Below are 26,383 nucleotides of genomic sequence, written 5' to 3'. Positions count from 1 at the left end.
TCTCTCTATATTACACTCTCCTCTCCCTCTATTAGTCTCCCCTCTATATATTACACTCTCCTCTCTGTGTTCTCCAATCTCCTCTCTCTATATTATTCCAATCTCATCTCTCTCTATTAGTCTCCTCTCTCTATATTACACTCTCCCCTCTCTCTCTCTATATTACACTCTCCTCTCTGTATATTCCAATCTCCTCTCTCTATATTACACTCTCCTCTCTGTATATTCCAATCTCCTCTCTCTATATTACAATCTCCTCTCCCTCTATTAGTCTCCACTCTCTATATTACAATCTCCTCTCTATTAGTCTCCTCTCTCTATATGACACTCTCCTCTCTGTATACTCAAGCTAGATATACTCCAGTCTTCTCTCTCTCTCTATTAGTCTCCTCTCTATATTACAACCTCCTCTCTCTCTCTATTAATCTCCTCTCTCTCTCTATTAGTTTCCTCTCTCTATATTACAATCTTCTCTCTATTAGTCTCCTCTCTCTATATTACAATCTCTCTCTCTATTAGACTCCTCTCTCTATATTACAATCTCCCTCTCTATTAGACTCCTCTCTCTATATTACAATCTCCTCTCTATATAAGAGTCATCTCTCTATATTACAATCTCCTCTCTCTCTATAAGAGTCATCTCTCTATATTATAATCTCCTCTCTCTCTATTAGTCTCCTCTCTCTCTCTATTAGACTCATCTCTCTATATTACAACCTCCTATCTCTATATAAGACTCCTCTCTCTATATTACAATCTCCTCTCTCTCTATTAGTCTCCTCTCTATATTACACTCTCCTCTCTGTATACTCCAATCTCCTCTCTCTATATTACAATCTCCTCTCTCTCTCTATTAGTCTCCTCTGTCTATTACACTCTCCTCTCTGTATACTCAAGCTAGATATACTCCAATCTCCTCTCTCTCTCTCTCTCTATTAATCTCCTCTCTGTCTATTAGTTTCCTTTCTCTATATTACAATCTTCTCTCTCTATTAGTCTCCTCTCTCTATATTACAATCTCCTCTCTCTATATTACAATCTCCTCTCTCTCTCTATTAGTCTCCTCTGTCTATTACACTCTCCTCTCTGTATACTCAAGCTAGATATACTCCAATCTCCCCTCTCTCTCTCTCTATTAATCTCCTCTCTGTCTATTAGTCTCCTCTCTCTATATTACAATCCTCTCTCTCTATTAGTCTCCTCTCTCTATATTACAATCTACTCTCTCTATATTACAATCTCCTCTCTATATACTCCAATCTCGTCTCTCTCTCTTTTAGTCTCCTCTCTCTCTATCAGACTCCTCTCTCTATATAAGACTCATCTCTCTATATTACAATCTCCTCTCGGTATACTCCAATCTCCTCTCTCTATTAGTCTCCTCTCTCTCTCTATATAAGACTCATCTCTCTATATTACAACCTCCTCTCTCTATATAAGACTCATCTCTCTATATTACAATCTCATCTCTGTATACTCCAATCTCGTCTCTCTCTCTCTCTCTTTTAGTCTCCTCTCTCTCTATCAGACTCCTCTCTCTATATAAGACTCATCTCTCTATATTACAATCTCCTCTCTCTATATAAGACTCATCTCTCTATATTACAATCTCCTCTCTCTCTCTCTCTCTCTCTATTAGTCTCCTCTCTCTATTAGTCTCCTCTCTCTATATTACAATCTCCTCTCTCTATATATAAGACTCCTCTCTCTATATTACAATCTCCTCTCTCTATATAAGACTCATCTCTCTATATTACAACCTCCTCTCTCTATATAAGACTCATCTCTCCATATTACAATCTCCTCTCAGGATTTCTCCCTTTGCTGCCTCAAGTGAAAAACAGGTCTCAGTCACTATGACGTCACTGTTGCCATGACACCCACAGAAGAAGACTCAGGCCAAGCCCAGCGCAATTCATCCTCCTGGAGTCTCCATAACAACGGGCGGGTTGCGGGGCGGGGCTTCCGCGGAGTACGCGCCATCATCTCCGACCAGACACGGACAGCAACTGGATACAGGGGCGTGGTTACAAAAAAAAGAAAAAGCGGGACGTTACGCCAGCCCCTCCCAAAAGGGCGGAGCGCAGGAATAACGACAGACAAGCTCTGGAAATGTCGAGACTTTTAACCACGCCCCCTCGGATATAGTTCCCGCCCGTTGGTTGCTCTTCCTCCCACATGCCATTGTGTCCGTGAAGGAGGCGTGGCTCTGAGAGGTAGCGCCTCCAGGTGCGGTGATTGGCTGAGAGGCTCCTGCGGTTGCGCCCCGTGGGCGTGGTCCTGTCGTGTTGTGACGCAGCTCCGCCCGGCTTGTACTGCTCGGCTCTGGTGAGGGAAGCGCAAAATGGCGGACGGAGAGCTGAACGTGGACAGTCTGATCAGCCGCCTTCTGGAGGGTGAGTGACCCGGGAAGTGGGAGGAGGACGGCCGGGGGGACCGGGGGAGCACGAGGGTGAGGCCTGGGGGTGCGGGGAGTGAAGGGCGGCCGTGACCGGAGTGAAGCGGGAGGAGGGCGGGGAGAGGAGAAAGGCCACGGGCGACCGAGCTCCGTCACCTCCGCGCTCTCACCGGGCCCCGACTGTAACCATGGAGACCTCGGAGACAGCCAGGTGAGGGGCTGTTACCATGGCGACCCCGAGGGGCAGTTATTGTGAGGGGGAGGGGCTGGGTAATTGGAGGGTTAATAGATAGAAATGACAGGGGGTCATGTGACCTCTAGGTATAAATAGGGTGCAGGTCAAATTTTTAGAATTGCGCCGAGGGATGGTATTAGAGGAAAGTTCCAGCACTTTCTGGCCCCCAGATGTAAAGGGTTAAAAGGAAAGGGGGGGGGGATTGGGGGTGGTAGTTGTGGGTATGGGGGTATTATAGGAAACCTATGGGGGAGGGGGGCAAATACTTTATCATTGTGTAAGTGCAGCGTTTCCCCAACCCGGTGTGCCTCCAGCTGTTGCAAAACTACAACTCCCAGCATGCCTTGACAGCCGTTGGCTGTCCGGGCATGCTGGGAATTGTAGTTTTGCAATAGCCGGAGGCACCTGGATTTGGGGAGACACTGCTGTTAATGAGTGCAGTGCTAGAGATGATGGGGGTGTGAATACTTATGTGTATGGAGGGGTCGGCCGATACTGTAATACAATGGCCTAGAGATGATGGGGGTGTGAATACTTATCTGTATGGAGGGGTCGGCCAGTACTGTAATACAATGACCTAGAGATGATGGGGGTGTGAATACTTATCTGTATGGAGGGGTCGGCTGATACTGTAATACAATGACCTAGAGATGATGGGGGTGTGAATACTTATCTGTATGGAGGGGTCGGCTGATACTGTAATACAATGGCCTAGAGATGATGGGGGTGTGAATACTTATCTGTATGGAGGGGTCGGCCAATACTGTAATACAATGACCTAGAGATGATGGGGGTGTGAATACTTATCTGTATGGAGGGGTCGGCTGATACTGTAATACAATGGCCTAGAGATGATGGGGGTGTGAATACTTATCTGTATGGAGTACATCAGCCAATACTGTAATACAATGACCTAGAGATGATGGGGGTGTGAATACTTATCTGTATGGAGTACATCAGCCAATACTGTAATACAATGACCTAGAGATGATGGGGGTGTGAATACTTATCTGTATGGAGGGGTCGGCTGATACTGTAATACAATGGCCTAGAGATGATGGGGGTGTGAATACTTATCTGTATGGAGTACATCAGCCAATACTGTAATACAATGACCTAGAGATGATGGGGGTGTGAATACTTATCTGTATGGAGGGGTCGGCTGATACTGTAATACAATGACCTAGAGATGATGGGGGTGTGAATACTTATCTGTATGGAGTACATCAGCCGATATTGTAATACAATGACCTAGAGATGATGGGGGTGTGAATACTTATCTGTATGGAGGGGACGGCCGATACTGTAATACAATGACCTAGAGATGATGGGGGTGTGAATACTTATCTGTATGGAGGGGTCGGCCAATACTGTAATACAATGACCTAGAGATGATGGGGGTGTGAATACTTATCTGTATGGAGGGGTCGGCTGATACTGTAATACAATGGCCTAGAGATGATGGGGGTGTGAATACTTATCTGTATGGAGTACATCAGCCAATACTGTAATACAATGACCTAGAGATGATGGGGGTGTGAATACTTATCTGTATGGAGGGGTCGGCTGATACTGTAATACAATGGCCTAGAGATGATGGGGGTGTGAATACTTATCTGTATGGAGGGGTCGGCTGATACTGTAATACAATGACCTAGAGATGATGGGGGTGTGAATACTTATCTGTATGGAGGGGTCGGCCAATACTGTAATACAATGACCTAGAGATGATGGGGGTGTGAATACTTATCTGTATGGAGGGGACGGCCGATACTGTAATACAATGACCTAGAGATGATGGGGGTGTGAATACTTATCTGTATGGAGGGGTCGGCCAATACTGTAATACAATGACCTAGAGATGATGGGGGTGTGAATACTTATCTGTATGGAGGGGTCGGCCAATACTGTAATACAATGACCTAGAGATGATGGGGGTGTGAATACTTATCTGTATGGAGGGGTCGGCCAGTACTGTAATACAATGACCTAGAGATGATGGGGGTGTGAATACTTATCTGTATGGAGGGGTCGGCCAATACTGTAATACAATGACCTAGAGATGATGGGGGTGTGAATACTTATCTGTATGGAGGGGTCGGCCAATACTGTAATACAATGGCCTAGAGATGATGGGGGTGTGAATACTTATCTGTATGGAGGGGTCGGCCAATACTGTAATACAATGGCCTAGAGATGATGGGGGTGTGAATACTTATCTGTATGGAGGGGTCGGCTGATACTGTAATACAATGACCTAGAGATGATGGGGGTGTGAATACTTATCTGTATGGAGGGGTCGGCTGATACTGTAATACAATGGCCTAGAGATGATGGGGGTGTGAATACTTATCTGTATGGAGGGGTCGGCTGATACTGTAATACAATGACCTAGAGATGATGGGGGTGTGAACACATTTACATTTCTTGTTTATAAGTATTCACACCCCCATCATCTCTAGGTCATTGTATTACAGTACTGGCCGACCCCTCCATACAGATAAGTATTCACACCCCCATCATCTCTAGGTCATTGTATTACAGTATCAGCCGACCCCTCCGTACAGATAAGTATTCACACCCCCATCATCTCTAGGCCATTGTATTACAGTATCAGCCGACCCCTCCGTACAGATAAGTATTCACACCCCCATCATCTCTAGGTCATTGTATTACAGTACTGGCCGACCCCTCCATACAGATAAGTATTCACACCCCCATCATCTCTAGGCCATTGTATTACAGTACTGGCCGACCCCTCCATACAGATAAATATTCACACCCCCATCATCTCTAGGTCATTGTATTACAGTATTGGCCGACCCCTCCATACAGATAAGTATTCACACCCCCATCATCTCTAGGTCATTGTATTACAGTATCGGCCGTCCCCTCCATACAGATAAGTATTCACACCCCCATCATCTCTAGGTCATTGTATTACAGTATCGGCTGATGTACTCCATACAGATAAGTATTCACACCCCCATCATCTCTAGGTCATTGTATTACAGTATCGGCTGTCCCCTCCATACAGATAAGTATTCACACCCCCATCATCTCTAGGTCATTGTATTACAGTATTGGCCGACCCCTCCATACAGATAAGTATTCACACCCCCATCATCTCTAGGTCATTGTATTACAGTACTGGCCGTCCCCTCCATACAGATAAGTATTCACACCCCCATCACCTATAGGTATTATTACTAGTCTGTTGCTATTTTAATTCAATGACCTAGAGATGATGGGGGTGTGAATACTTATCTGTATGGAGGGGTCGGCTGATACTGTAATACAATGACCTAGAGATGATGGGGGTGTGAATACTTATCTGTATGGAGTTATCTCTATAGATCAGTGTTTCCCAACCAGGGTGTTTCCAGCTGTTGTAAAACTACAACTCCCAGCATGACACAACAGCCAAAACCTGTCCGGGCATCCTGGGAGTTGTAGTTTTGCAACAGCTGGAGGCCCCCTGGATGGAAAGCTTTAGAGTGTCAGTTCTGCAGACGAAGCCAGTGACGCCCCGACCCGCGTCCCTTTATCTGATTTCAAAGTTACAACTCCCATAGTTCCCTGACTGCCAAAGAGGAGTTGTAGTCTTGCAGCAGAATGTTGTGCACTATGGGGGTTGTAGTCTTGGCTGTCATGTGCTCCTCACATCTGTTGTCTATACAGAGGAGGGTTTTTTGGCTGGAGGATGATTGGGGGGGGGGGGGGGGGCAGAGATATAGCGTCAGGTTCTGGTGTTATTTATGCACAACATTGTTGACCTCAGGAGCTTACGCTCTAATGCAGTGTTTCCCCTCCAGGTGTTACAAAACTACAACTCCCAGCATGCCTGAGCAGCAAAAGGCTGTCCAGGCATGCTGGGAGTTGTAGTTTTGCAACATCTGGAGGCACCCTGGTTGGGAAACATTGCTCTAAGGACTAGATCAATCCCTTCCTTCACTCATCGTGCTCCGGGTCTCTGCAGGGCTTCTCCTCCAGGGTCTGGGTGGGCTCGGCGTAAATACACTGGGGTCTCTACTACACAAGAATGGGGCGCCAGGCCTGGATCAGAGCACCCATGGGTGGGAGCTAGGCCTGGATCAGAGCACCCATGGCGCTGATAAGCAGTAACAGGAGGGGTTGCCAGTTTGGATCACGGCACCCCTTGGTGGGGGGGGGTCATGTCAGAGACTTATGGGCAATGACATGTCAAGCATCTGCAAGGGTCTCCCGCCTGACCCCTGTGTATTTGGGGGGTGTAAACTTTCTGTGCTTCCCCCAATGCCCGCTGTGGTGTAATGACTGGCACTGACGGGCGCTTTGTCTTGCAGCTGTACTTTGTCGCCGTCTGTATCATCCAGCACACGTCTTCATGTCACGATCAAACTCTTGCTAAATGGTTGCACCCGGCAATTTTTGCCGCCAGCAAAGCGTCCGCCATGTTGAAGCTCAATAACTGCACTCTTTAACCCCTTTAAGGATGCAGGGTTTTTCCGTTTTTGCATATTCGTTTTTTTCATCATCTTCTATCAATCATTTCACCACAAAATTTACGGCAAAACCACAAAAAAAAATGGTTGTGGGGGAAAAAAAAAATTCTGTAACTTTTGGGGGCTTCAGATTCTATGCAGTACAAATTTTCTGTAACAATGACACCATATGTTCTGTAGGTTCATATGGTTACAAGGATACCTCATTTATATAGGTTTTATTTTACTTCTTAAAAATAATTATAACTACACGCACCGAAATTAGTGTGTAAAATTGTCATCTTCTGAACCCTAAAACTTTTATTTTTCCTTATATGGGATATATGAAGTCTAATTTTTTTCGCTGTGATCTGAAGTTTTTATCGGTATAATTTTTGTTTTGATGGGACTTTTTGTTTGCTTTTTTCTAAAAAATTTATTTTTATTATTTTTTTTTAGTATGTACAAAGTGACCAGAATTTTTTCACGTGTACGCCATTGACCGTGCGGTTTAATTAACATATTTTTTATAGTTTGGACATTTACACATGCGGTGATACCACATATGTTTATTTTTAGTAAAAAATAAATAAAATATATATATATACCGTATTTATCGGCGTATAACACGCACTTTTTAGGCTAAAATTTTTAGCCTAAAGTCTGTGTGCGTGTTATACGCCGATACCCCCCCCAGGAAAGGCAGGGGGAGAGAGGCCGTCGCTGCCCGCTTCTCTCCCCCTGCCTTTCCTGGGGTCTAGAGCGCTGCTGTCGGCCCTTTTCACCCCCTGGTTATCGGCGCCGCTGCCCGATCTGTCCCCCTGACTAGGGAGAGAGAAGCGGCGCCGACATCCAGGGGGAGAGAAGGGGCAGCGGCACCCATTGCCGGCGCCGCTGCCCCGTTGCCTCCCCCCATCCCCGGTGGCATAATTACCTGAGTCCGGTCCGCGCTGCTCCAGGCCTCCGTCGTGCGTCCCCGGCGTCGTTGCTATGCGCTGAACGGCGCGGCGCATGACGTCAGAGCGCCGCGCCGTGCATAGCAACGACGCTGGGAACGCACGACGGAGGCCTGGAGCAATGGGTGCCGCTGCCCCTTCTCTCCCCCTGGCTGTCGGCGCCGCTTCTCTCTCCCTGGCTATCGGCGCCGGCACCGATAGTCAGGGGGACAGAACGCCGGCGCCGATAACCAGGGGGTGAAAAGGGCCGACAGCAGTGCTCTAGACCCCAGGAAAGGCAGGGGGAGAGAAGCGGGCAGCGACGGCCTCTCTCCCCCTGCCTTTCCTGGGGGTATATCGGGGTATACACGCACACACATGCACCCTCATTTTTTCATGGATATTTGGGTAAAAAACTTTTTTTACCCAAATATCCTTGGTAAAATGAGGGTGCGTGTTATAGGCCGGTGCGTGGTATACCCCGATAAATACGGTATCTATCTATCTATCTATTCTCTCATTTTTTTTTTTTTAAATGGGGGAAAAAACTTTTTCAAACTATTAGGGGGAAGGGTTAAATCATTGAACAAAATTTGACACTTTAAAAAATTTTTTTTTTTTTTTTTTTTTTTTTTGCAATGTTAGAGCCCCCATAGGAGACTATAACATGCAGTACATTGATTGCCATAGCATTGCATTGATCAGTGATATCGGTGCTCTGCTGCTCCAGTCTGGATGTCAGGCATGGAGTAGCAGAGCGACGATCGGACGGCGGAAGACAAGGTAAGAAGCCTCTGAGCTATTGAGGACGGCGCGATTTCAAGCCCACTATGCTAATCAGCAACTCATTTTATTTTATTTTTTTTCCATTTTTAGATGCCGCGGTCAACTTTGATTGCGGCGTCTGAAGGGTTAATACCGGACATCAGCCTGATCGGCGATGTCCGGTATTAGCCACGGGTCCTAGCTGCTGCTAGCAATCGGGACCTGCCTGGTATGAAGTGCGCTCAGCTCCTTAGCGCGCTTCACATAACAGGAGCCGGCCACGAGCGTAAATATTTGCTCGTGGTCGTTAAGGGTTTTAAAAAATAAAAAAAAACTATTTTCCTTTTGCCCCTGCGCACTTTTCACACGAGTATTATTCACGCACCAGGTTGCAGAAATCTATATGCCGCTAAATCTTCTGTATGTGAATAGCGCCCTACAAAGAGGCTTGTGCTCGGCGGTGCAGAGATGTGTATGTGAGGAGCCGCCGCCATCCGATATCAGCTTCACGGATCTGGGGCGCTCTGAACCTTAAAAATAAAAAACTACTACTACCCCCAGCATGCCGTAACAGCTGAAAGTTGTAGATTTGCAACAGCTGGAGAGCTGAAGGTGGCGTGCTGGGAGTTGTAGTTTTGGAATAACTGGGAATGCTGGGACTTGTAGTTTTGTAACAACTGGATAGCCACAGATTGGGGAGCACACAATATGCGATGGGCTAGACCAGAGTTTCTCCAACCAGGGAGCCTCCAGCTTTTGCAAAACTACAACTCTCAGCATGCCAGGACAGCCAAAGGCTGTCCGGGCATGCTGGACGTTGTAGTTTTGCAACAGCTGAGTTCACCCTGGTTGGGAAACACTGCTCTGAGCATTGCTGTTGGTCTCCCATCCACTGCCCAGTCCATGATACCTGCTGCTTAGCTTGCTGGCAGTTGTTGTTTTGAAACAGCTGGAGGCACACTGGTTGGGGAAGCTCTGGTCTAGTCTATGTATAGACTACAGTAGGTCAGTGTGTAGTCTCTCTAGTACAGTTTCCCAACCAGGGTCCCTCCAGATGTTGCAAAACTACAACTCCCAACATGCCTGGACAGCCTTTGGCTGTCCAGGCATGCTGGGAGTTGTAGTTTTGAAACACCTGGAGACACCCTGGTTGGGGAAACACTGTTCTATTACTTTGCTGCATAGCATCTGGGCTTGTGGGGGATGCGGAGCCCTTGTGCACCGGTGTGACAGACCTGGGAGGTGCCTCCGCACAATGCCTCCATACATAGTCACACCGAGACAGGGATGTAACACGGGGCCTGAGGTGTCTGCGCCACAGCAGGAAACACTTAACCCCTTAAGGTCTCAGGGTTTTTCCGTTTTTGCACTTTCGTTTTTTGCTCCTTACCTTTTTAAAAAAATCATAACCCTTTTAATTTTGCACCTAAAATTCCATATTATGGCTTATTTTTAGCGCCACCAATTCTACTTTGTAATGACATCCAGTCATTTTACCAAAAAATCTACGACAAAATGGAGAAAAAAATTATGCGACAATATTGAAGAAAAAAATGTATTTCGGAACTTTTGGGGGCTTCCGTTTCTACACAGTAAATTTTTCAGTAAAAATTACACCTTATCATTATTCTGTAGGTCCATACGGTTAAAATGATCCCCTACTTATATAGGTTTGATTTTGTCGCACTTCTGGGAAAAATCATAACTTCATGCAGGAAAATGTATACGTTTAAAATTGTCATCTTCTGACCCCTATAACTTTTTTATTTTTCTGCGTTCAGGGCACATTTTTTTTGTGCCGTGATCTTCAGTTTTTAGCAGTAACATTTTTGTATTGCGCGGACTTTTTGGTCGCTTTTTATTCATTTTTTTCATTATATAAAAAGTGACCATAAATGCGCTATTTTGGACTTTTTTTGGCGCGTACGCCATTGACCATGCGGTTTGATTAACAATATATTTTAATAATTCGGACATTTCCGCACGCGGCGATACCACATATGTTTTTGTTTTTAATTTCAGTTTTTTTTGTTTGTTTTAAATGGGAAAAGTTTTCTTAGGGAAGGGGTTGATCTTTATAACTTTTTTTTATTTTTTTTCACTTTTTATCTATATTGTAATTTTTTTTTAAAAATATTATAGCTCCCATAGGGGGCTATAACACTGCACACACTGATCTTTTACATTGATCATAGTTATCCTATAGGATAACATTGGTCAATGATTCTGCCGCTTGGCTGCTCATGTCTGGATCTCAGGCACGGCGCAGTCATTCGGCGATCGGACACGCAGGGGATCCTCCATGTGTCCTCCAGTTGTTCGGGACACCGATTTCGATGTGGTGGTCCTGAACAGCCGACTGAGCTAGCCGGGGGTAGTTCACTTCAGACACCGTGATCAACTTTGAATGCCTAAAGGGTTAATAGTGCGCTGCACTGCGCTCGGTGCCGCACGCTACTAGCTATGGGTCCCGGCCATTGTTAGAATTCGGGCCCGTCCCGCTATGACGCGGCGCCACAGCGCTGCCCCACGTTATAGAAAGGGAGCGGACTCAGGACGTACAGGTATACCCTGTGTCCTTAACGGGTTAAATAGTAACTCACCGGGGATACCGGCCTGTCAGCACTGGCTGTTATAGTGGAGGGACCGCAGGGGAAGCTGTCTGCAGAGAGCGGGTATATTGGGGTGGCTGAGGATTGTGAAGGGACATCTGTCGGATCTAGATTTTATTTTTTATTTTTTTTTATTCTTGTGACCGGTTGACGAGACATTGGCCCCATGAGAGCTGTCATGGCCGACAGGTGCTTTGGAGATGCTGAGATGTAATATAGTTATACTGGAGGGGACGGCGCTCGGAGTGTGAGCTCAGCATACTGAGCTTCAGGGTGTAGCCTCTTTTTTTATTTTTTTTTACCAAAAACCTGTTAATTGGTGCAGTTCTGAGAATGATCTATACCAGTGTTTCCCAACCACTGTGCCTCCAGCTGTTGCAAAACTACAACTCCCAGCATGCCCGGACAGCCAAAGGCTGTCCGGGCCAGCTGGAAGTTGTAGTCTTGCAACAGCTGGAGGCACCCTGGTTGGGAAACACTGCTCTGAGCATTGCTGTTGATCTCCCATCCACTGCCCAGACCGTGATACCTGCTGCTTAGCATGCTGGGAGTTGTAGTTTTGCAACAGCTGGAGGCACACTGGTTGGGAAACACTGCTCTGAGCATTGCTGTTGGTCTCCCATCCACTGCCCAGACCGTGATACCTGCTGCTTAGCATTCTAGGAGTTGTAGTTTTGTAACAAGCTGGAGACACACTAGAAAGGAAATGCTGTTATATATATATATATATATATATGTGTGTGTGTATACTGTGCCTGGTTGGTGGCTCTACAGCTGTTATCACAACTCCCAGCATGCGCTGAAACTACAACTCCCAACGTGTCCCTTAGGACTTCAGACATGATTCTGTTTGATCCTCCTTTGTGTATGGGAAATGTATCCTGGATACAGATGGTAATGTGAGGAGGTTGGCGGCCATAGTGTTGGCAGGGCGTGCGCTGGGTGTGTTTCTTTGCTCAGTTGCTGTTGTGTGTGAATAACACGCTGGGTGCGATAAGACTGGTACCTGCGCTCATCGGAGATGCCTTTTACGTCATTGATTCCCCAAACCTGCGACTCTCCAGCTGTTGCAAAACTGCAACTCCCATCATACCCTAAGAACCTGTGACACTGCAGTAGTGCTGGGCGGTTATGGCGGTAATACCGTGATCCCGCTATAGTAAAAAAATAAAATAAAAAAATACCGTGATATTAATTTTAGGCCATATCGCCCAGCACTACACTGCAGCGGTTGGCAAAAACAACCCCCATTATGCCCTAATAACTTGTGGGTCTCCAGCTGTTGCAAAACTACAAATACTATCATAGCTCGACAATCTGTGGGTCTCCAGCTGTTGCAAAACTACAACTCCCATATTGATCTCCCCGGCCTTACATAGCGCTGCTCCATCTTGTTTGTCACCTAAGGCTTTGTCCTTTCCAGATGACCCTCCCCATCTATGCGCTCAGGATTCCCTCTTTCCTAATGGACATCACCGGTGACATTGCCTCCGCGTAGGGTTGCGTATATTTTGTAGCAGTCATTGATTTTTTTTTTTTTTTTTTTACCTTGATGACGGATGAAATAAGACAGGACTAAATCCATGTGCATAGCGCTGAAGTAGCATAGAAACCTATTGATTTGTATCCCGGGCTTTCCCCCCCATCTGCAGCCTGTAAGGAAGTGACGTCTCCGCAGAGCCCAGGGCTGAATGTTCTCCGGAGGAGACGCTTCTACTATATTTGGCCATAGTTTACAGAGAGCTGAGGTTTCCTCCTGTAGATCAGACGGGGATGAGGTTTTGTGTCCTGTCATCCTGCACCGGCCTCATACCCTCTCTTCTGCTTTGAGATTCAGAGAGGGGTTGGGATGCAATTGGGCCTGTCCCCAGAACCCCCTTGCATCACCACCGCCTGTCCCCAGAACCCCCGACCCCACCATCACCACCGCTGTGTGTGATCAATACTATCTGTTATCGCATCAAAATGCAGAATAATGTCCTTTTTTAAAGTGATTTCGATGTGATCTGACTGTGGCCCAAGGGTCGAGAACTGGAACTGATAGGATTTGGTGTGTGGTAGTGATCAGAAAAATCCATTCTACTCGCTTTGTGCGACCGTGGGCAGATGTGACCCAACAGGAACTGCAACCACAAATTCTCGTGCAAAAAATAATGGAAAAGATTACTGGGGATTCCCTGGTTGTGGTTGCAACGGCATTGGTTTTAGGTGAACCACAACGTATAGTAATTCAGGCAGTGAAACACTGCAGTCTCTGTCCGAATGTCACTCTCCTCCTAGCCCAGTGGTCTTCAACCTGCGGACCTCCAGATGTTGCAAAACTACAACTCCCAGCATGCCCGGACAGCCGTTGGCTGTCCGGGCATGCTGGGCGTTGTAGTTTTGCAACATCTGGAGGTCCGCAGGTTGAAGACCACTGTCCTAGCCCAAGCCTCGCACTAGATTTAGATTGTCGGCTTTGAAGGCAGAATTCTCTTCCTCATTGTATAGCCCCACAGACCATTACCACTCTTAGGAGGGGTGTCTGGTCTTTTTTGTTTTCATTTTTGGGGTACATTGTAGTAAGATCAGCCTCAGCATTTTGGTGAACCCTACATTTTATACACGTTTTTTTACAGTTTAGCCTTTGGCTGTCCGGGCATGCTGGGAGTTGTAGTTTTAAAACAGCCACCAGTGCTCTGGTGCAGTTTTTTTTTAAAATACTGTGCCTCCAGCTGTTGCAAAGTTTCAACTCCCAGCATGCTAAGCAGCTGGTATCATGGTCTGGGCAGTGGATGGGAGACCAACAGCAATGCTCAGAGCAGTGTTTCCCAACCAGTGCCTCCAGCTGTTGCAAAACTAAAAGGTTGTTTGGGCATGCTGGGAGTTGTAGTTTTGAAACAACTGGAGAGCAACCAGTACCCTAGTGTAATGTATTTCAAATAGTGTGTGTCCAGCTTTTGCAAAGCTTAAACTCCCAGAATGCTAAGCAGCAGGTATCATGGTCTGGGCAGTGGATGGGAGACAAGCAGCAATGCTCAGAACAGTGTTTCCCAAACAGTGCATCCAGCTGTTGTAAAGCTACAAATCTCAGCATGCCCGGACAGCCTTTTAGTTTTCCAACAGCTGGAGGCACACTATTTGACTTCGCTTTCCGGGCATGCTGAGAGTTGTAGTTTTGCAATAGCTGGATAGCGGCCTATGACCTAGCGACTAGTTGTGTTCTCCCTTATCAGAGATCTGAAGTCATTGTTGCTTTTTGTGAATTATTTCCTTTAACGGGTACTCTGGTGGAAAACAATTATTTTTCTTTTTTTGTTTTTTTTAAATGAACTGGTTCCAGAAAGTTAAACAGATTTGTAAATTACTAATATTAAAAAATCTTTATCCTTCCAGTACTTTTTAGCAGCTGCATGCTACAGAGGAAATTCTTTGCCTTCTGAATTTCTTTTTGTCTTGTCCACAGTGCTCTCTGCTGACACCTCTGTCCAGAGCAGGAGAAAATCCCCATAACAAACCTGTGCTGGTCAGGACACTTCCTGATACGGGCATCAGGTGTCAGCAGAGAGCACTGTGGACAAGACAAAAAAGACATTTGAAAAGAAAAGAATTTCCTCTGTAGCATACAGCTGCTAAAATGTACTGAAAGGGTAAAGATTTTTTTTTTAATAGAAGTAATTTATAAATCTGTTTAACTTTCTGGCACCAGTTAACTTAAAAATAAAAAAAAAATAAAAAAATTTCCACCAGAGTACCCCTTTAAAGGAGTAGTCCAGTGGTGAACAACTTATCCCCTATCCTAAGGATAGGGGATAAGTTGCAGATTGCGGGGGGGTCCGTCCCCCCCCCCCCCCCCCCCCCCCCGAGATTTCCTGTACGGGGCCCCGGCAGCCCGCCGGAAGGGGATGTGTCGACCACCGCACGAAGCGGCAGTCGGAGCGCTGTCTTCGGCAATCTCGGGCTCTGCCATAGCGATGTATTGAGGGGGCGTGTCGGCCGCCGCTTCGTGCAGTGGTCGACACCCGCTATCTGCCCGGAGAGACTGGCCCCCGTACAGAGAGATCGCGGGGGGGGCCCAGCGGTCGGACCCCCTGTGATCTGCGACTTATCCCTTAGCCTTAGGATAGGGGATAAGTTTTTCACCATTGGACTACCCCTTTAATACACGACTCTAGTTCTGTCCTGGCAGTTTCCTTTGGCTTCTTCGATGCTCTGTCGTCCGTCAGTAAATGTCCGCTGGTAGGTTGGCGGCTCAGTCGTGGGCTTACTGTGCTGTTTTTAGTCTGGCAGTGCAGGGTGCCCTTCATGCGGGCGGCGATGTCACTGTAATGCGATCCTCCTGGTATATTTAGCCAACAAATGATCTGCGTGTGTAGTTCTGCTGCTGGCTGGTTGGGCTCGCTGAGGAGACAAATCGACAGGAAGGAAGGGAGAGGTGGCAGCGCCCAGTACTGACCCGCGGATCGACCCAAACCTTTATCAAGTGTAATGACACAGTGCAAAGGACACGCATAAATGTCACCTGCCAAAGATCAATGAACGTACAATTAGTTGTCATAGTGATACGGGCTAGGAAACACAAAGTGACACAAATACATGGAGTGAGTGTATAATATATATCTAGATCTCCTATCCGAATATCCTTAGGGCAAACCTGTCTCCTACATGTGACCAAGTGTACTTGCTTTACGTCGGCTGCTGTAACTGCCAGACACCGTAAGTGACTGAAAATGGTAAATGCACATATAAATAGGCCTTAAAGGGGGAGCACCATCTTATCTCTCGGATGTCACCAGTTCATGATTGATTGGGGGGGGGGGGATCCATTCAGCTTTTTCAGGCTCCTGCAGTGCAGGTGACACTGCAGCTGTAGTTGTTCCACGGATGTGCAGGAAAAACCTGTAAAACACTCCCGTCATACTAAGGCAGTGTTTCCCAACCAGGGTGCCTCCAGCTGTTGCAAAACTAGAACTCCCAGCATTGCTAAGCAGCAGGTTTCAAGGTCTGAGCAGTGGATGGGAGACCAACAGCAGTGCTCAGAGGAGTGCTTTCTGACTAGGGTGCCTCCAGCTGTTGCAAAACGACAACTCTCAGCATGCCCGGACAGCCAAAGCCGGCTGGATTTAAATATTCTTAAGTGTTGCTCACGTGACCGCTCAGTAGGCACGAGTGCTCACATGACCAGCGCTTAGGAAAATTTAAATCCAGCCGGTGAGCCCACCCCAAATCGCAAGTCAGCGCTGGAAGAGGGGGACCTTTTTAGGATCGGGGTTCCGGACTGCAGGTAGGTATAGCAGTCTGAGACCCCACATCGTTCTCTTGTTCACCCGCACTATAATCCAGTGTATCAGGTTATAGTGCGGGTGACAGTTTTCCTTTAAGAACTGGCCTGGAATCTCCAGACTATAATTTATTTTCCTCCTCTACACACAGTTTTTCCAAACAGTGTGTCTCCAGCTGTTGCAAAACCACAACCCCCAGCATGCTAAGCAACAAGTGTCATGGTCTAGGGAGTGGATGAGAGACCAACGATGCTCAGAGTAATGTTTCCCAACCACTGTGCCTCCAGCTGTTGCAAAACCACAACTCCCAGCATGCCTGGACAGCCTTTGGATTTCGGTGAACTGATTTCCTAACCCCTCAGATACAGATCTGTTTGTTTGAAATAAATGGAGCAAAGTAAAGGAGCTCGGGGACAAGGACCTTACTCAGCAGCTATGTGATCAGTGGATTGGCCTAATCTGGTAAACAGGTTCACGTGGCCCCCAGTGTGTTTATAGAGGCAGGAAGTAACTGAACCTATAGGATTAGAGACTAAGTACCTGAGCGTAATTGATTGATCCGATTTCATCCAATCACGTATCCTATTAATAGGGGCCGGGAAAGTGTATGGAAGCCATTTTATATACAGTGATTATTTACATAAACAGTAATATCCTGTATTATACCCCAGAACTGTACTCACTATTCTGCTGGTGAGGTCACTGTGTACATACATTACATTACTTATCCTGTACTGATCCTGAGTTATATCCTGTATTATACTCCAGAGCTGTACTCACTATTCTGCTGGTGAGATCACTGTGTACATACATTACATTACTTATCCTGTACTGATCCTGAGTCATATCCTGTATATTACTCCAGAGCTGTACTCACTATTCTGCTGGTGAGGTCACTGTGTACATACATTACATTACTTATCCTGTACTGATCCTGAGTTATATCCTGTATTATACTCCAGAGCTGTACTCCTTATTCTGCTGGTGAGGTCACTGTGTACATACATTACATTACTTATCCTGTACTGATCCTGAGTTATATCCTGTATTATACTCCAGAACTGTACTCACTATTCTGCTGGTGAGGTCACTGTGTACATACATTACATTACTTATCCTGTACTGATCCTGAGTTATATCCTGTATTATACTCCAGAGCTGTACTCACTATTCTGCTGGTGAGATCACTGTGTACATACATTACATTACTTATCCTGTACTGATCCTGAGTTATATCCTGTATTATACTTCAGAGCTGTACTCGCTATTCTGCTGGTGGGGTCACTGTGTATATACATTACATTACTTATCCTGTACTGATCCTGAGTTATATCCTGTATTATACTCCAGAGCTGCACTCACTATTCTGCTGGTGAGGTGACGGTGTATATACATTACATTACTTATCCTGTACTGATCCTGAGTTATATCCTGTATTATATTCCAGAGCTGTACTCACTATTCTGCTGGTGAGGTGACTGTGTATATACATTACCTTTTATAGGTGGGATCCTGTGTTGTTACAGTATGTGTCAGTGCAGTATACGCAGCATTATGTTGGGGTGCGGTGGCACTGTGCTCATGGTGACCATTTTATTTGTGGGTGACGCGCCTGTATAGTAGGACGTCATGGTTTATAATGGAGGTTTGCGTCCACCCGGGTGTCGTCACCTCCATAAACCCTCTGACCAGGGCCGTCCCTTTATTATACTTTTATTTCCGTCACGCCGGCTGCTTCCTTTGTTGTCAGTAGCGCCGGGCGGCCATGTCTGGGGCTGTCATTACACATGCGTTGTCCTGAGTGGATCAGGCCGGCTCCCCCCTCCAATAATGGTTTATTCTTGTGTCGTCTTCTCCCCGGTCACATGACCCTGATGGATGGGTCCTCATCACCGCTTGCAGTGTGGCACCGTCCTCTCCAGCTCTTGCCAGCGCGGTAAAGTTCCGCTGTCTCAGCCAGTGAATTTCCAGCCGGCTGGACAGAACAATAGATTGGCTCATACGCTGCTGCACGAGCTCACAGGGGGTTAACGCACCACTTCATGGTTTCCCCCCCCCCCCCCCAAGTTTTATTTTCACCTCTTATGGTTCTGGTGTTATGTGAATAGATCGCTGGGTTAACCCCTTAAATACAAAGCCCATTTTGCATTTTAGTTTTTTCCTCCTCTCGTTCTAAGAGCCATATTTTATATTTATATTTCCGTCCATATGAGGACTTGTTTTTTGTGTGACCAATTGTCCTTTGCAATGACACATTTTACCATGTAATGTAAAAATGTATTTATGCCAGGAAATTGAAGAGATCCGAAATTTTGCATGTTTTCGGAGGGTTTAGTTTTCCGTTTTTTTGAATGTGTTTACATTTTTATGGGGAGGGGCACTTATGTCCCCATAGGGGACTATTTATTGCACTTTTTAGATTGCTAATACTGTTCAGTGCTCTGCATAGAATGGCATCTGAAGGGTTAATGGTGGGCATCTGCACAATTGCTTATGTCCACAATTTACAATCAGGTCCCTGGCTGCTGATTGCAGCTGTAATGAAGCGAGCATTGCTCCGGTGCTCGCATCATGTACAGGACATGAATGTACATCCTGCTGCGCTACGTCCCAGCTCATCAGCTCGTAGACACATGTCCGATGTCATTACGGGGTTATGTGCTCCTCTCACTGTAAACAGGAAGAATTCTTTAGTCCTAGTCATGAATGGATTGATCTAAGGGTTCCCTTTGTGATTAAAAAAGTAGAAATAATACAGTGGGGGGAAAAAAGTATTTAGTCAGCCACCACTTGTGCAAGTTCTCCCACTTAGAGGCGAGAGGCTGTAATTTTCATCATAGGTTATAACCTCAACTATGAGACAGAATGAGAAAAAAAATTCATCCTTATTTTCCATCATAAGTATTTGGTCAATAACAAAAGTTCATCTCAATACTTTGTTATATCCCCTTTGTTAGCAATGACAGAGGTCAAACGTTTTCTGTCTTCACAAGGTTCTCACACACTGTTGCTGGTATTTTGGCCCATTCCTCCATGTAGATCTCCTCTAGAGCAGTGATATTTTGGGGCTGTCGCTGGGCAACACGGACTTTCAACTCCCTCCAAAGGTTTTCGATTGGGCTGAGATCTGGAGACTGGCTAGGCCACTCCAGGACCTTGAAATGCTTCTTATGAAGCCACTTCTTCGTTGCCCGGGCGGTGTGTTTGTGATCATTGTCATGCTGAAAGACCCAGCCACGTTTCATCTTCAATGCCCCTGCTGATGGAAGGAGATTTTAACTTAAAATCTCACAATACATGCTCCATTCATTCTTTCCTTCACACGGTTCAGTCTTCCTGGTCCTTAAGTAGGAAACAGCCCCAAAGCATGATGTTTCCTCCCTCTTGGTTCACAGTAGGTCTGGTGTTCTTTGGATGCATTCTTTCACCTCCAAACACAACGAGTTGAGTTTTTACCAAGAAGTTCTACTTTGGTTTCATCTGACCATATGACATTCTCCCAATATTCTTCTGGATCATCCAAACTTCAGACGGGCCTGCACATGTACTGGCTTAAGCAGGGGACATGTCTGGTTCTGCATAATTTGAGTCTCTGGCGGTGTAGTGTGTTACTGATGGTAGCCTTTGTTACTTTGGTCCCATCTCTCTGCAGATCATTCAGTAGGTCCCCGTGTGGTTCTGGGATTTTTTCTCACTGTTCTTGTGATCATTTTGACACCACAGGGTGAGATCTTGTGTGGAGCCCCAGATCGAGGGAGATTATTGCTCCCACAGTTGATTTCTTCACACCAAGCTGCTTGCCTATTGCACATTCAGTCTTCCCAGCCTGGTGCAGGTCTACAATTTTTGTTTCTGGTGTCCTTCGACAGCTCTTTGGTCTTGGCCATAGGGGAGTTTGGAGTGTGACGGTTTGAGGTTGTGGACAGGTGTCTTTTATACTGATAACAAGTTCAAACAGGAGCCATTAATACAGGTAACGAGTTGAGGACAGAGGAGCGACGGCAGCCCACCACCCCCCCGCGATCAGACATCTTAGACATCTTTTCGAAAGGATAGGGGAAAACAGCGGAGTACCTCTTTTAAAGCCAATAGTGCGTGAACAGGGGCTGATGTGTATTGTAATACATGGCTATCAGATGCGCCCGGCTGGCGTCATATACCGTCTGCATCTACTGAATATGGATTATAATAGATTTATCTATAGAGTGTGGATGGGGTCACAATATTTGACAAAACATTCAGTAACTTTGGATCATTGCAGATCCGGCATCACCCTATTATGTATTCTTAGCAGCCCCCACCTGTCTGTAGTGTGTGTGCACCTCGCTGGTATAGGGTGTCCCATACCCCCCGCCCCGTCATATCGCTTACATAGCTCTTGTGTTGCCATGGATCTGCCCTCCTGGTTTTATGAATAGCTCATTGTGCTGCCGGCGTCCTGCCACACACACAACTTATCTTCCATCTGAGGGAATGAAGGTTTATCGTGCGCCGCACGGGAGAACGCCAGCGCAGAGCGAAATCAATTTCAGGAGGAATTATCCCACTTATAGAAAACACGATCATCCACTTAAGTGATAAGCACCAAAAAGACCAACGAATTACGAACATTCAGTTCTCGTGCTGCACAATGATAAGGATTCAGCTGGTTTGGTCGGATCATCGAGGTCCAGACATCGTGCTGAAGAGTGTTCCTGGAGACTGGAGGACCTCCCTATTAGTTTGCTCACATGGCGGAATTTCTGCTATTCCACTCAAATTCTGCACAGATTCAGTCCCATTATCTTAAATTGAGGTTTTAACAGAATTCCGCAAAATTTAAAGACTTGTCTTATAATGCTCTGGAATTTCCACCGTGGATATTCTGCTGGGTGAATGGGACAGTAAAATCCCCATTGACGTTAATGTGCAATAATATTTGCAGAATGTCCATGCTAGGGATCAACCGATATCGTTTATTTATTTTTATTTATTTTATTTGGGCCGATACCGATAATCTGTGACCTTTCAGGCCAATAGCCCATAACTTATACCCATATTCCGGTATAAGTTATTGGCTATTTCCCCCCCACCCAGCCCCGCAGAAGCCACTGCAGATCAATGATTTAAAGCGGACTCTTTAAATCAATGAACTGCAGCGGCTTTTGCGGGGCCAGAGACCGCCGCCGCCGCCCGCTTCTCTCCCCCTGCCTGTTCTGAGGTCCTCCCTAGTCCAATCCCCGGTTTTATAATTACCTGTTCCCGGGGTCCGCGCTACTTCTGGCTCCGGCAGCGTCCTGAGCTGTCGCTGTATGCACTGACGGTGACGTTGCGTGGAGGATGTCACTCATCATTGCCCTGCGCAGCGTGCAGGACGCCGCAGGAGCCAAAAGTAGCGCGGACCCCGGGAACAGGTAATTATAAAAAACGGGGGTGGGGGAGGCAATGGGGCAGCGCCGGCGGCAGTGGTCTCTGGCCGGGGAGGCTGGACTTCTCTATAGAAACATCTTATAGCGCAACCAATCCAATACATGGAAATCACTGGGTAGAAGTAACTACAATGGTAGAATCCTGCTACCCCTCCAGAATCCCTGTTTGGAATATTCCATCTCTTCCCATATTCATGATCAGCGTATAGGATAGAAAAAAACGACAGTCTCTGGCCATGGTCTTCTTGGAGGTAATAGGACTAGGACATCTGGTGGTTCCTTTTAAAGTTGGTTTATTACAGAAGTACACAAGCAACGCGTTTCTGGTCCGTACCGGCCCCTTCGCTAGGCAAGGTGTCGTATTCATGGTCAAGTGGGCGCAGAACTTGGACCCACCTGACGGGGGCATTTAGACCCAATACAAATTAGGGAACTTATAACTAAATCTTAATTTGCTGCCCCTCTAATGTGTATAGTAGACCTCCTGATTCACCCTGAAAAGATGATGATGGGGGAGAGAAGGATCGGACATCTTGGAAGCTGCATACCCCTCTTCTCCCCATTTAGAACATGTGGACACTGGGCCAGGAACATTCACGTGTATAGAGGGATGGTGAGAGGACAAAACCTCCTGTCTCCTGCCCATGAGACATTGGGCTTTAAAGGGTTTTCCCGTCTCTACTCGTACATCATGACTGATTCCTCCCTGACCATAAAATGTATTCCTGTCATTGGATTCAATAACCTTTTTGTTAGTGTTTGGGAAATATTGCTTCCTGTTCAATTACGTTGTTTAACCAGTGTTTTTATTTGTTGCTACCTGGGCTACGCATGCGCAGTGTGTCAGCTAATACACCAGCCATAGGCAACCTTCAGCACTGCTGATGTTTTGGACTACATTTCCAGTGATGTTTTTGCAGCATTGTGGCTGTATGAGCATCATGGGAGATGTAGTCCAAAACATCAGCAGTGCTGAAGGTTGCCTATGCCTGTATTACACCATTCAGTACAGATGGGATATTTTTACATGCGCAGTGTGTCAGCTATTACACCATTCAGTACAGCTGGGATATATGCGAATGCGCAGTGTGTCAGCTGTTACACCATTCAGTACAGCTGGGATATTTGTACATGCGCAGTGTGTCAGCTATTACACCATTCAGAACAGCTGGGATATTTGTACATGCGCAGTGTCTATTACACCATTCAGAACAGCTGGGATTTTTGCGCATGCGCAGTCTATTACACCATTCAGTATAACTGGGATATATGCGAATGCACAGTGTGTCAGCTATTACACCATTCAGTACAGCTGGGATATTTGTACATGCGCAGTGTCTATTACACCATTCAGAACAGCTGGGATTTTTGCGCATGCGCAGTAGTTCCTGCTTCAGACCAGACAGCGTCAGTCCTCCCAGGAAAATAATCTCTACGCTATGAGTGATTTCCATCGCAGCATGAGGAGCATGCACTTTTTTTTTTTTTTACATTTTAATTATTTATTTATTTATTGTTTGCATTTTTGGCTTTCTTAGTCCATTGTATTTTTTGCACCTGGAGGGGGTTTGACTCACTGTGCACAAATAAATCAGGGCCAATTAATGCAACTAATTTATCAAATAACCTGAAACTCTAATTGTGTTTTTTTTTTTTTCCACACTATCACAGCTCAACTTTCATATGTTAACAAGCTCTTGTAAAGTGAAAGTTGAGCTGTGATTGGTTGTTATGGGAAAACAGACAATTAGGGTTTCAGACTGATAAATAAGGGCCAATATCTGCATTTATATAATAGTTCACTCCACAAAAAAAATTTGATTGTGATCAGTGTTGCAAAATGCACTTCTGTTCATGTACAGTCTGAGCCTGACCATAGTGTAATGCAGTGTTTCCCAACTAGCGTGCCTCCAGCTGTTGCAAAACTACAACTCCCAGCATGCCCGGACAGCCTTTGGCTGTCCGGGCATGCTGGGAATTGTAGTTTTGCAACAGCTGGAGTCACACTAGTTGGGAAACACTGGTGTAATGTAAGCAGGGGACCACAGCGCAGATGTCCTGAAGTCCTTGTGATGGCGCGGGTCCTCGCAGTGTTATAGGCAGGAGCTGTGCTGTAATCCCAGGCAGGAGGCCATACATGGTCATAAGCTCAGAAGACTTTTCCTTTCACTGCACAAGTAATAATAGAAAATCCACCGTCCTCTGTCATTCCGCCGCCGCCTGTCTCGGGCTGTACGTGCTGCCCACGTGTGCTGTCACTTGCTTTCCCCCCCCAAACAGAGGTGGAGGACGCCCAATGTAGAATGGGATTTCTTGTCTTGATGGGTCATGTAGTGTCTGTCCAGGATCTGCCTCTAAGACTGGACAAACATTGGTTAGGCCGTTTTTACAATACAGTTCCCGTATCAGGTTTTTGATGAAAAACAGATTCCCCAAAACCGGACTAAACTGTATAAAAACGTGTGTACAAATTTAAATTTTAACCCGTGTACAGTTGAAAAAAATTATGTCCGGTTGCATCCATGTTTAAGAAAAAAAAAGTGTTTTTAACTCCTCACTCCTTTATGAATAATGTTTCACTTGTTTGATTGAAATTCCAAGGGGAAAAAAACTTTCGCTGTGCACTGCGCATGTGCAAAGTTTAAAAAAAACATATGGTGCAAACCGGGATGGAACCTTTAAGCACATACGGTTCTCTACGTTCCCATTGACTCCATTGTTAAAAAAAAAAAAAAACGTAAAGTGTAAAGAATAATTAACCACTTAAAAAAACAGAAAAAAAAACTTGCCAACTTGCTTTTTGGTAATCCTGCCTCAGTAAACACTTAAAGGGGTACTCCGGTGCTTAAACATCTTATCCCCTATCCAAAGGATTATGATTATGGTCGACCGCAGGGCGGGCGGCGTGTGACGTCATGCATCCGCCCCCGTGTGACGTCACGCTCCGCCCCTCAATGCAAGCCTACGGGAGGGGGCGTGATAGCTATCACGCCCCCTCCTGTCGGCTTGCATTGAGGGGCGGAGCGTGACGTCACACAGGGGCAGAGGTGTGACGTCACACGCCGCCGGCCCTGCAGTCGCCGGTAATCAGTCCCGGAGCGAACACGCTCCGGGCACTGATTACAAACGGGGTGCCGCGTGCATGATCCCGGGGGTCCCCAGCTGCGGGACTCCCGCGATCAGGCATCTTATCCCCTATCCTTTGGATAGGGGATAAGATGTTTAAGCACCGGAGTACCCCTTTAAAGGGGTATTCCTGCCATAGACCTCTTATCCCCTATCCAAAGGACCCCCCATGATCTCTACAGCACCCGGCATTCTGTGCTGGGCTTCTGCTCAAATACAGATGTGGGAGGGGAGATCCCGGCAGGGGTTTCCTTTTCCTTCCAGTGAAGATCTGACTGTGGCCCTGTAGCGCTACACCGGCGTGATGACACAGGAGTCGGGTGTAAAGTTAGTAATCATAAAAAGTGACGTACAGGGGTTGACTTCGTGTTTCGGAGGGGCTCCCTCCTTCCGCAGCTTATTTCCCCCCAGAATATCAGTGAAAAACTAAAATAAAAAAATGGCAGAACTGTCACATGTACCAATGACTACATCAATTTCTCTAACAAATATTTTTGTGGCCCTGAGGCCTCTGCATCTAGAGATGTGACCTACAGAATATCCCAAAAATTTGGAAAAACCCAAATCCACTCGGTGCTCCGTCATATAGTACTCTAGGGCAATCCACCACTCCACACAGTCTCACACAGGGGCCTGCGGGTTGCCGTACGCGCGCTCAGTCTATTCACAGACATCGCAGTGCAGCCGCAATGTACACTGCGCATGCATGCGGCAACTCGCACAGCGATTCGCCCTGTGTGACTGCTCGATGTGGCGGGTTTCCATTGCCAGCAGGGGGGGGGGGGGACGACAGCTGGATGCACACTAAGGGTTGGGTCACCAGCTGATTTTACGCTGCAGATCTGTGTCATGTGACCCTACCCTAAATAGGTCAGAATTAAGGGACTAAATATGGAGTTCCATTTCTGTCAGCATCCCCAGTGTTACTGGAAAATTTTTTGTAAAATGGCCTATCTGCAAGAAAAATGTAAATGTATAAAATCCACTTAGATTTTGCCTTTAATTTCTGTAAAACACAGAAAGGGTTAATAAACTTCCTAAATGTCATTTTGATTACTTTGAGGTGTGCAGTTTTTATAATAGGGGGAAGTTAACATACAGGCCTCTCAAATCCATTTCTGAATGAACTGTTCCCTAAATTATCTGACTTTGAAATTTCTCTAAAATTTTTAAAATTGCT

At 46.2% G+C, this 26,383-nt stretch overlaps 1 protein-coding gene across 1 annotated transcript in view; it reads left to right on the top strand.

Annotated features, from left to right (window-relative positions):
• The first annotated feature begins 1,944 nt into the window (after positions 1 to 1,944).
• Positions 1,945 to 26,383, top strand: part of PPP1CB (protein phosphatase 1 catalytic subunit beta) — a 57,001-nt gene continuing 32,562 nt past the window's right edge. Inside the window, exon 1 of the mRNA XM_056568573.1 lies at positions 1,945 to 2,396. Within this exon, the coding sequence (XP_056424548.1) occupies positions 2,345 to 2,396 (52 nt within the window). The 5' untranslated portion in view covers positions 1,945 to 2,344. The remainder of the gene's footprint in view (positions 2,397 to 26,383) is intronic.

Source organism: Hyla sarda, chromosome 3, assembly GCF_029499605.1.
Source record: "Hyla sarda isolate aHylSar1 chromosome 3, aHylSar1.hap1, whole genome shotgun sequence".
Classification (NCBI taxonomy): domain Eukaryota; kingdom Metazoa; phylum Chordata; class Amphibia; order Anura; family Hylidae; genus Hyla; species Hyla sarda.
The sequence above is the reverse complement of the archived record's forward strand: the minus strand, read 5'-3'. Positions and strand labels throughout refer to the sequence as shown.